Genomic DNA, 11,873 nt, shown 5'->3' on the forward strand with positions numbered 1-11,873 from the left:
CTCTCACCTGATTTTGAATGTGTAAATGTCTTATATTTGCTCTAGGTAGATAATAACCAGTCAGTAATCAGGGTTAGGAGTTCGGGGTCCATTCTTTAGTGGACAACTATCATACTATGTTGCTTATCTAACTCTCTGAGCTCTTTAAATTAAAAAAAAAAATCTCATTCTATTCTTAAGTAGTACTGGAAAATCATGCAAGAATGTCTAGACATCTAGAAAGAGTTCAGCATACAAGTACACTACAAATAATATCATGCCCATGGGACACAAACTTATCTTATGGACTATATTTAAATAGAAATTTTTCTGTCCCATCTCCATTTCCTTGTTGTCAATAAGTGTAAACTGCATTAAGAGAACAGTAGTAAAGTCAATTATCTTCTTTATGGTCATGAAGATGACATATAATCTCTTGGTCAATGTAAATTAATTTATCATAATTCATTTTACCAAATATATTTAATATATGTATTCATTAATTGAATACTTACTGATGCCATATTAGGTAACCAGCATAGTTCTAGGGAATAAGTATATAGAAATAAAGCTGCAATTGTGTTATTGTTCTCAAAAAACTTCAGTATACAGGTTAGGTACATTGACAGAGGAATATACAGGTTTGGAAAGGGAAATGTAGGAGAGCTACTTGAATGAGGTGAGGCAATCAAGAAAAGAAGATTCTCGAAGTGGGCTATGCCTGATCAATATTTGAAGTTGGAGAAAGAGTCATCTAAATAAGGAAACAGAGTATTGGTATTTAAGAGAAGTAGAACAGTACGTGAAATGATTCAAGACATGGCAAACTAAAGGAAATTTTGTCTTCATTTGACATTAGTGTGCAAAGGAGGGCATGATGAAAAGACCTCATCACAAAAGACTTTGCCTTGAGTTTGGAGTTTATTCTAAAAGAAAAGGAGATAGCTGTATTGAAGAATTTTATGGAGAAAGAATATGATCAGGTATGCTTTTAAGAGTTTCACATCTGACATTATTATAAAGAATAAATTTAATAGGAGGTCATCACAAAATATTATGTGAGAAATAAGGATCAGTCCCAAGGCAGTGACATGAACATGGAGAGTAGAGACCTTATGAGAAGAGTTGGTAACCTTTAAGATGAAAGTAGCAAAGGGAGGATCTAGGATGAATTATTCGTTTCAGACCTGGGTCATTGTGAGGAATCCTGGTGTTATTCACAATATTGGGAAATATTTATAAGAGTAATTGTGATGAGAAGTATTGAGTAAAAACAGTTGAATATAAGATTATTGTGGGGTCAGGCACTGTGGCTCACACCTGTAATCCCAGCACTCTCTGAGGTTGAGGCAGGATGATTGCTTGAGCCCAGAAAGTCGAGGCTGCAGGGAACCATGATTGCACCGCTGCACTCCAGCTTGGGCGACAGAGTGAGGCCCTGTCTCTAACAACAATAACAACAACAATAACAACAAAAAGATTACTATGGAATATACAATGACTTCTAGGTAATTTTAAATATAGAACCAGAGTTCAGGAGAGATAACTGAGATGGAAATGTGGTTTTTGGAATCTTTGACATCCATGTCTGAGTATAATTATCCAGGGAGATTTTATACAGAGAAAAATAACAAAAAATCAATGACAAGATGTAGAGAGCACTGACCGTTAAATAATACACAGCAGAAGACCTAAAAGTACAAACTGAGAAATGGCTGGAGAGATAAGAGGGAAGCTAGGGAGTAATGACTGTCTGTGGAATTCAAGTGAGGACAAATTTTAAAATTTGGAAAGGGGTCAAAATAGATGAGTACTATGGAAATGCATTGATAACAAGAATGTACTTTATAATGACCTATTTAATTATGTTCAACCATAGGATGATAGGATGAGGACTGAAGTTGATAGAGAAGTAGGTGAGAAATAAAGAAGAAAAGGCTGAATATGCATAATGCATCCCAGAATTTTTACAAGGTGTTAGGCAGGATGTGATTTTCAATGGAATATGTGAGGTGCAATTCTACTGGAGGTGCTAGAAATATGTCATTTCAAATATACATATTCCTATGTCTCTTAAGTACCAAAGAAGCAAATCGGTTTTTTCTAGTGCATTGGACTCTCTGTTTGTAAATTTGCTGATCACTGTAGCCATTCCTACATGTACAAGGCATTTCACTGAGAACTGAAAATACAGCCAACCAGCAAAGTATTTAGGCTGCACAACATCTGGCAATCAGTTTGAAAGACTTTTTTCACTGAGTTGATTAGTAGCTCTGGTCTAACAGAAACCCATCCTTTATTGCCCTTCAGTTCACAATGATAGCAAAATCTGTTAGAGACAGTATGTTTTGGGGGCATGTGAGGCAACATGAGTTTTGGACAAAGGAGCTCCATTTAAGTCCATTCTAGAAGTGGCAAAGTTGACTATGTGTGTTTTTTCTGGGTGTTAAGAAGATATTAAATGCAAAAAGAAAAGACCAGAAATATCACTGTATCGTTATTTATTTAACATATTTATTTAATTTTTAGAAAGATTTTATGTCAGGAACTGCCCTCAGGTACTAAGTAGCCCAGGATCTCCAATACATGTAACAATAAACAAAACAGGCAAAAATATGTGCCCTAAACGGGCTTACATTTTAATACAGAGAGGGGAAACTACAATAAACAAAAGTAAAATAAATTGTATGTTAAGTGGTGAAGACCTCTGGGGAAAAAATAGTTAAGCAGGGAAAGGATGCTAGAATTTTTATCTGGGTGATGGGTGGAAGGGAAGATGAAATATGAAATAGGATAACCCCACTAAGGAGGTAATATTTAATTAAAGACCTAAAATTATTGTGGGATTAAGTTATGGAGATACCTGGAGAAAGAAAAAAGCAAAAAAATATGAAAGGGTTAGTGCCTGGCATCTTCTAGAAACAGAAGGATAAATATGGCTAGAGAGAGATTAAAAAAAGAAGAAAGTAGTGAGAGATAATATCATAGAAATAATGTGAAGAGAGACTCTAGACCATTGTAAGGTCTATATTGAGTGATTTTCAATAGGAAAAGCAAATTCTGGAGTTCTAAGGAACATCTTAAAATCTTAAAATATATCATTTACCTGTTAGTCTATCCTTTCTTTTGAGGGTGGTACTTCTGCAAATCACCTCCTATATCTTCTTGGCAACATCATAGAGTACCTTTCTTCTCAGAGACTAGAGAAATTGACTATGCACTTCTCTGAGAGTGAAGAGATAGTTTCAGGAGATACACTGAAGGCAGTCTTTGTGCCATTCAAAAAGGCTGATAGTGAGAGCAACACGGAAATTTGAAAGAACCTTTTCCAGAACTCAAAGAGAAAGCAATGGATTGAAATCAGTTTCTGTATTTTGTTAGCAAAACATTCCCTAGGAAAAAGAAAGCTTTCACATGAGAATTTTTAATATATCTCAAAAATGTACTCTTTTGCAACTAAAATACAACCCTATAAATAATATCTCCTCAAATGGAATATGCTTCCTTGGACAAAGAAAGAGGAGAAATGCTGAAGAAAATAAGCTCTGTGGATCTTCCACATAATGTTTTTTTACCATTCATATTATTGTGATGGCTTTTAATTGCCTTCTTGAATATTCCTGAAGTGGTATTTTCAACTGGAGTTTATATATTAAACTGGTTCACAGAAAGAGTAAAGAATAAGGACAGTTAGGTAAAAAGTATTTCACACCACTAACTTAATCAATGGTGGCCTCACCTATTGTAGAACCAGTGTATAATTTTATACAGTATGCAGCCACGGATCTGGAAACCTGGGCTTTTATCCTGACTATGCTATTAACTACCATTTTAATACTCTAGATCTTCATTTTCTCACCTGTAAAATAAGCAGTTGAATGGACAATAACCACAGCTTCCTTGTTAGGCGATCTATAAAAATCGGCTGCCATGGGTAGAGTTGTGTCTAGCTTCTCTAACAAGAACCAAGCTCAGTAATCCTTTAGTGTTAATTTACCCAGAGATGCCACTTACACAGCACTGTACCCACTCCTCATTTTTCCCCCACAGCTATTATAGACCACATACTTCTCCCTAGCCAGAATTCAGCCTCGTAATCTTCTTTTTTCCCCCGACAGTGTCTTAGGCAACCATAACCAAAATAATGGGAGATGGCACTCAAGTTGCAAGCAATTTGCTACTTATCATTAGGGGCATGGTTATATTGAAGGCAACAGTTCCTAGTATAGCTAAAAAGAACACTTACATCCCATCAACCCTTTCCTCCCATCTCTAAAGCATTATAAGATGTCATCAGTTCCACCAGCATAAAGCAGTTTCTGATACCCCGGGCATAACCAAAATGGATCAATTAGCTTTACAATTAAAGAGACGTAAATGTATAGAATTCATTTCCCTTCTTTATGAAGTTGGCCTCTGTCCTGAGAGAAAAGTCTTCCACAAAAGTAACAAACTCACACCTTCAACAAGTAGAAATATTAATGATTTCTTGATCTTTGTCATCCTGTCCACTTATTTTGTTAATCTCCAAATGTATAGAAGCTTAGACCAAGGAGCTACGTTTGTTTCAGTTCTGATGAAAAGCCCTAACAATGTCATTAGATAACTGTGATAAATTTTAATCTGATGACAGCTTGTGACCCACAAATTGCGTTTAAAATTAAAATGCATTTAAAATAAAACTGGCAAGAGAACTATAATATTAAACTTGCAATCCACTGTGATAAAACACCAATATATTTCACCATATTAAATATGAATACAATAAATATTTAGCATCTTGCAATTGAAATATAAAAATGCCCTTAAATGCATTGTCTTATTAAATTAAAATTGGTTGATTAATCTTACTTTTTATCTTTGTTTTGCAGTTAAAAAGTTGAAGTAGAGATCGATTGGATTGGCTTTGGTAATATGCCCTTTGACAGAGCTCCAGGTATAATCTAGGGCTACCAGCTTTTAGGTTTCTTATTTGATGAGCAAAAGTCCTCTATTTTTCTCATCCCAAATATTCATCTACAGTAAATGAAGACATGTTTTTCACATGCTTAAGTTTATTTATAACTTTTAAGATATAATTACTCAAGATGTATTAAATGTGATCTTTAAACTTTTTTATGTGTTAGTTTTGAAAAAAATGACTACACTGATATTGTTGGCAGACCAACTAAATCATTGCTAACTTAGTAAGAATTGAGATTTTTCTGTAATGAAGGTTTGTATCAGTCTATTATTAAGCAATACTATAAATAAAACTCAACCCAATGTGTATGTTTTTGTCCCACATTTCAGCATTGAAGAATTGTATGTGGTAATGAAAGAACTCACTACAGCTGTTTGCAAATAATTTAATAATCAAGTCATAGCTATTTTCTGGTTTTCAAAATGTACCAAAGAACTATTGAAAACCCCACAATATAACATCATAATTATAACAATTAACATGTGTATTTAATAATAGCTTTAATAATCCTATGCATTACTTGCTCAAAAGATTCATGATACATTTAAATAATAGCATTAGCTGGAATAAGAAAGAACCATATTTCATTCCCACTATTGCACACAGAGAATAAAATTCACCCACTCTTTTAAAAAAGATACCACAAGGATTGTAATTTCAAACAATTATTTTTACTCATTACCCCTAGAACATAGTATACACTCAGCAAATGTTGGTTGAAGGAATGAATGGATATGTGTGATTGGATGGGAAGCACACTCTGGGAAAATGCCTAGTCTCTGGTTGTTACAGGACTACTGCATGGACAACTGCTATCACAGCAGGGTTTTTAAAATATCTCTGCCATATTTTATTTCGGTTCATGTGTGTGTGACAATGATAAGGAATTCAGCCCAGCAAGTCCTCTGCATAAAATAGTGGTGCTATGTATCCAAAAAGCAGGGACACCACATATAGTATCTCTCAGGTACTTCTCAAGGTTTGCTTCCACATGAGACTTGATATTGATTCTGGTGCCTCAAATCTATTTATATTTGGGAGCAGTCTCATTGTTACTCTTGGTTATACCTTATCAAATCTGTCCTAGGGACAGTGCCTACCCCAGGGTTGGAACTGTAATTTTTATTTTTATTTATTTATTTTTTAGTGCCAGTGGACGCTAGCCATGGTGCTGAAAGAGACAAGAGGATTCTATTTGAAACCTTTCCTTCCTCTTATTGGTTTAGAAATTTCGAGTGACAAGAGCAGGGGCCAAAGGAGCCTGGAGCAGCATCACTAATGTGAACCATGTATTTCGATCTTTTGGGCGGAGATGTGGTCCATCAGGTTACAGCCAATGCCTTCCTATGAGCGCTCGCTAGACCAAGAGACCTTATGAATGTAGCCGCTGCAGTAGAAAAGCTTACATCCAGCAGAATGTCTTGTCCCTCTCCTGAAAAATTGACAGTTAAGTGCATAGCCTAGAAACAAGAGCAGAATCTAGACGGAGGGGAGGCGAAGTGGGGAGCAAACCTGCATTCATACTGAAAATGTTCACTAGTTTCATATAAAGTAAAGACAAATCAAGATCTAATTTTAGCTTAAGTTTTCGGCCTCAGTTTTCCAACAGGTGCACGACTCCCTCACCCCTTTCCTGTTAGGTACTGTCCTGCTTTACCTTTTTAGAAAGGCTTTCTTCGCGAGGCAAGCTTTTCCTAGAGTCCTTAAGCATGTGCAGTTTCCCATCTCATGCACAGCTCCGGCTCTACGCCTGGCAACCCCTTACCTGCAGTGTGAAGATTAAGGAGCAGGCACAGCGCAGGGAAGCCGACTGCTCTCCACATAGTGTTTGCATTGAGAGGTGGAGGAGAAACTCCACCACGACCCCTCTTCAGGTAAAGTACTCTTAGAAAGAGCCACCGCCAAGGGTCTTCTAGTCTCCGGGATTCGTTCGCAGGTCCTCGGCTGGGGTTTGCAGAGCAGTCAGTCTGTGGCGCCGACAGAAACCAGCACCGGCTTCAACCTCCCTAAGAGAGGGAGAGAGGAAGAAGAGTAGGAGGTTGCGGGCAAGGGGAACAGAAGCGCTCAGAGGCGGCAAATGCCTGGCCTTCTGGACGCCCAGAAGCCAAGGCGGAGACGGCAGGGTGGATTCCGCGCCAGCCCAGCAGCCCAGCAGCAGCGCCGCGGCTACTGAGCATGCCCAGCGCCGGCCCTCACGAGGCACGGGAGTTTCAAAGTGAAATTCCGCTTCTCCGGGTCTTAGCGGCGGCTTGGAGCAGAGTAGGCTCCATCGCTGGGGTGGTGGTGGTGAGGGGTGGGGGAAGGAGGAAGTGCGGGGGAGGCGCTTGCTGTGGTTACTAGGGACCCAGCGTCCATCAAAAATCCGAGGGTGGGGTGTAGCTGAGTGAGAGTAGATGGGGGTATAACCAGAGAAGCCAGAGGAGGGAGCTGATGACAGTGTCAACCATGCCACCCACCGTACTCTTTCCCCAAATCTTGATTTACAAGTGGACCGAGCTCACTGCCTAGAATTGGCGTTTGCAGATTGACCAGCTTCCCAGGACTCGCCTACAGGAATAGAGGTGTCTTCCACTACTGAGCATTCTGGCTGCTTGGGGGAAGCGTTCCCAAGGCAGCTTGCTGGGTGTAAGCAGTAACCATGTATCTCGCGGGTGCCTTCGTCCTTCCTACAGCTTCCCCCTCTTTGCTTCTCTTTCCACGCTTTCCAGCTCAATCCCTGTATTTAAACTTTCTTCTGACTCAAGTCCTCACAGTGTGACAGAAAGAAGTAAGACGATACTTTTAGACTAGTAGAATATATCCATGTGATTGAAGCAAAAGAAGACATCTTTTTGTTTTGTGGAGGTAATTATCTTTAGTTTCCCTTGTACTCTTTACGGTGAAAGATAATAGATCACTTCAGTGCCGGGGCTCATCTGTCTCAGCTCTGTGGGTCTAGGGAGGCTACCACAGTCTGCCTAATGTAGATGGTTTTTTATCCCCCCATCTAAGTCTTTGGAGTGTGGAAAGCGTTATTAGTCATGGCTAATTGCCGCTAGTCAAGTCAAGAAGTCCCTCAGCTAGACTTCTCTCTTTTAACTATCCCAGGGCCACTGCCCTTTCTGCCTCTGTGTCTTCATGGATGTTGTTGCCTCTTTCCTATTTTCCTCCACTTGCATCACCACCACACTAGAGTTTTTGAAGGTGTAATGTTGGTCTCACTTTTCCAGAAAGCCCTAACTCTAACTAACTCTAGATTACAGTGATCTTATTCTTCCATAACACTTGTTTAGCAGTGCCTCATATTATTCTTTCAGACAGTTCATTTATCTGTGCTTTGTTTTACAGCACATTGAAGGCTCCATAAGAACTGCTGAATTTTGGATTCCATTAAATTGAATAAAGTTGTCCTAGCCAAATAATTGGGGCTAACGAGTGCTCATTGAGTTGAGCTGCACATCTCATTCAGTGCTTTCTTTCTCCATCCTCTGTGAATTGAGACAGCTAATGAGAAATAGGCTATCCACCAGAGCTTAAATTAGATGGCACCTTGCAAGATCAGAAAGCCCAGACGGTACCATTTATTTCTTTTATGATTTATGTCATCTTCAGCTCTGAGAGCAAGGCCAGGAAGCACTCCAACAAGTGGAAGAAGGAGACAATGAGATGTATTTTTAATAACTTGACAGGCCTTCTCTGCTGAAAATAGAGACATATGCAGTCCCTCTCTAGCAAGTGCTCCACCCCCACTCCCCCATGCATGTGGCACACTCCGTTTCTGTGGCATTATTTCACCCAAACCACTCTAAGCTGCAACCTCTTCTCCTATTCCTGATTCACTGTCCTCCATTTTACTTTTCTATTTACGTATCACTTTCTAACAAACCAAAATAATTACTTATAAAATCCATTGTTTAGTATCTATTTCCTTACTCCCCCAAAAATGGAATTTGAACTCCAATAGTGAAGAACTTTGATGATTTTATTCATTGATACATTCCCAACTCCCTAGAACAGTGCCTCATGCAAAATAGATACTCAAAAATGAATGAAAATACTAGTTGATAAAGTTCAATACTGACAATTAACTCTTTGAAATTCTTACTGAATCAAACTTTGAGATAATTTATTTAGCAGTCTGTAAAGCTTAGAAGAGTAACTCTTCTCGTCTAACATCTGGTACTAGAACTGCTGCAGGGCTGGAGGTTAGGGAAAAATAATTGTATCCCACTTACAACAGGTCTACTATTCTTATTTTCTTGTTTCCTAAAATAACTAACTATCAAACTTACATAGGTCTCCAAGAATAAAATGTACTTACTTATGGTAATGAAACAATGCTGCAGTAATGTTCTGAACCCCTTCCTTTTCCACAGATAATTCCAACATTTATTGGTAGGGCATTTAAAATTTCCATTATTATAATTGACTATGACTTTGCCAAAAAGCATCCTGCTGGCAATGTATTTTGCCCAGGGCTACAGGTAGCTGAATTATTAAACTATGCATGAAAATTCCTTTAGCAGCAAAATTTTCCAATTTCCAGTTTGGCTGGATATATCATTAGAATAGTTAGTTCAGCATGGTAAAAATAACCCTGAGTGGGCTGTAATTTTGGTGACTAGACATTCATTATTAATTTACTTAAAAATGATAAAGTAACAAAAAAGGTCATATGCCTATGTGAGTCAATGTAATATCATACTTGTAATGGCTTCAATTCACTTTTTCACTAATTGGCTAATTCACTCATTGCTGTTCATGAAGCCAAACAGCAATGAGTGAATTAGCCAATTAGTGAAAAAGTCAACCACTTAACTCATTCAGAAATATTCTGAGTCGATAGGTGCTGTTTTTCCTTAATTGTGATCTAATACTAGTAAAGGTGACTTGGTGTTTCGGAATAAAAGCTTCGTTAAAATACTGCATCAGGGTTTTTAAAAGTTAGTTGTAATTCAAAGAAGCATGGAAATTACTATGAGAGAACCATACAAATTAATAGTGGCCTACAGAGCTATGTCAGAAAAGAATCATTTACATTTGACAAGATAAATTAAAAATATCATATGGACTTTTCCTCCACATAAGATGCATCATTTCTTTTCCTTATGAGGTGAGTCTTGGAGAAAATTTATGCAAGAAAGAAGCTTTTCAGAGCCTGCCTTCAAAAGGGATTTGATCATTATGAGCATCAATATTTACTTCTCTATAAATGGATGAAAATTATTCATGTCAGCCATCTTTCCTTAAGACACTTTAAATTGAGAAATCAGATCCATTGATTGCAAGGATCTCCTACTTAACTTATTTAGGTTACTATTATTTAAGTATAATTATGGCTAACATTGTGCCTCCTGTGTGCCAGGCTCTATTCTAAGCATTTAGATGTCCTATTTAAACATTATCATATTTCTACAAGAGGGTACTATGATGAGCTCATTTTAGAGATAAGATAGTTGAGGCATGGAGAAGTAACTTATCCAAAATCAAGTAGTAAGTAATCAGTTAAAAATTAAATTGATAGAATTAAGATGTACCTCTGATAATTTGATACCAAACTACTATATTACACTACCTCTAATAACACATACACACATGTGTGCGCACGCACACACACTCAGTTGTAGGTGGCTCACTAGAATTAGATGATTAGATCAGGGCTGGGCAGGAGATACCTGACCCCACAGTAAAGCTCTGTGGTGAGGAACACTCATAGGAGATTATCTCCAGGAGAATGAGAGACACGCTTGTGGCAGTTGACTCTGGGCCCTACCATCTAGTGAGCAAAGATGGTAAGTAAAATCATACGTAGAGGAACTGTGTTAGAAAGATACTTCAGAGGGAATGGAGAATAATGGAGGAAATGATTTCTTCTATGGAAGGTGGGAGCAGAGGAGGGGATGGGCAGCAGGCGAGAAACTGGTGGGCAACAGGAAATCAACTGAGTCTGGCTGGATAAGTAGGTTTTGACTGCTCTACATAAAGAGAAAGGCCATGGAATTGTGTGAGCCAGTGGCAGAGATATAAAGCAACAAAATGGATTCAAGGAACTTCTGAACATGTAAGGGAACAATAGGTAACAGTGATCAACACCTCATTAAGATTTGTTCTGTGCTTGCCCTTTCCCATCTTTTATGCAGTCACTTTATCAGTCCCAAAGTCTATTTCCTTTTGTCTGAGAGCTATCTTTTTTATAAGAGGAGAAAGGAAGAAAAATAATTTCTTTTTACAAAGTAAATAATTGATTTGAATTAAGCTATATTCATAGTGGAATGGCTCAGGTTGAAAAGGAATGAATTGGAAATTCACAGATGAAAATATCATGTTCAGGTATATAAATTTACCATTATTATTTTTTAGTATTTTTCCAACCATAACAAGAATGATCTACACTTTTGCATAAGCATACAGTGAAGAAAACAATGAAATAGCAAGGGAGCAATAAGAATAGGGGAGGAAAAGCACTACAATTCCAAAAATACATATTATCACATTGAACTCTCACAAGAGTTCTGTGAAGTTTTTTTTTTTTTTTTTTTTTTTGGTAATAGAGGAGAAAACTGAAGCTCAATGAAGCTAGTAATTTGCCTATAGCCATCCAGTTGGTAAGTGGTGAAGCTGGGATTAGAACTCAGTATGGTAACCCCAGCACTATGCTGTTATCAGCTGTATTGTACAACATCTCTGCTTAATGACAGATCTTATTTTAATACTTAAATTGAAAACAGTGTTCTTATTCCAAGACACAGACTTCAAGATGGATAACAATATTACATTTTATAACTTAACACAGTTGCACTTTTGTAACATTTTTCCACTTAAAGCATTTGATACACACACACACAAAGGCAGCAATATGTATCCTAAGGAAAAAAATTAGGTACCTAAAATAAGGCAGATAAACTTTTCTGTGCATATGTGAATTATGCTGTTGTAGTAAAACACAAAATAC

The 11,873-nt window shown here is 37.6% G+C and overlaps 1 protein-coding gene across 1 annotated transcript in view; it reads right to left on the minus strand.

Moving 5' to 3' along the window:
• PTPRR (protein tyrosine phosphatase, receptor type, R) overlaps positions 1-7,224 on the minus strand; it is a 294,565-nt gene extending 287,341 nt beyond the window's left edge. The window contains exon 1 of the mRNA XM_011929328.1: positions 6,708-7,224. Coding sequence (XP_011784718.1) covers positions 6,708-6,765 — 58 coding nt within the window. The 5' untranslated portion in view covers positions 6,766-7,224. The remainder of the gene's footprint in view (positions 1-6,707) is intronic.
• Positions 7,225-11,873: the final 4,649 nt, after the last annotated feature.

Source organism: Colobus angolensis, unplaced genomic scaffold, assembly GCF_000951035.1.
Source record: "Colobus angolensis palliatus isolate OR3802 unplaced genomic scaffold, Cang.pa_1.0 Scaffold80, whole genome shotgun sequence".
Lineage (NCBI taxonomy): Eukaryota > Metazoa > Chordata > Mammalia > Primates > Cercopithecidae > Colobus > Colobus angolensis.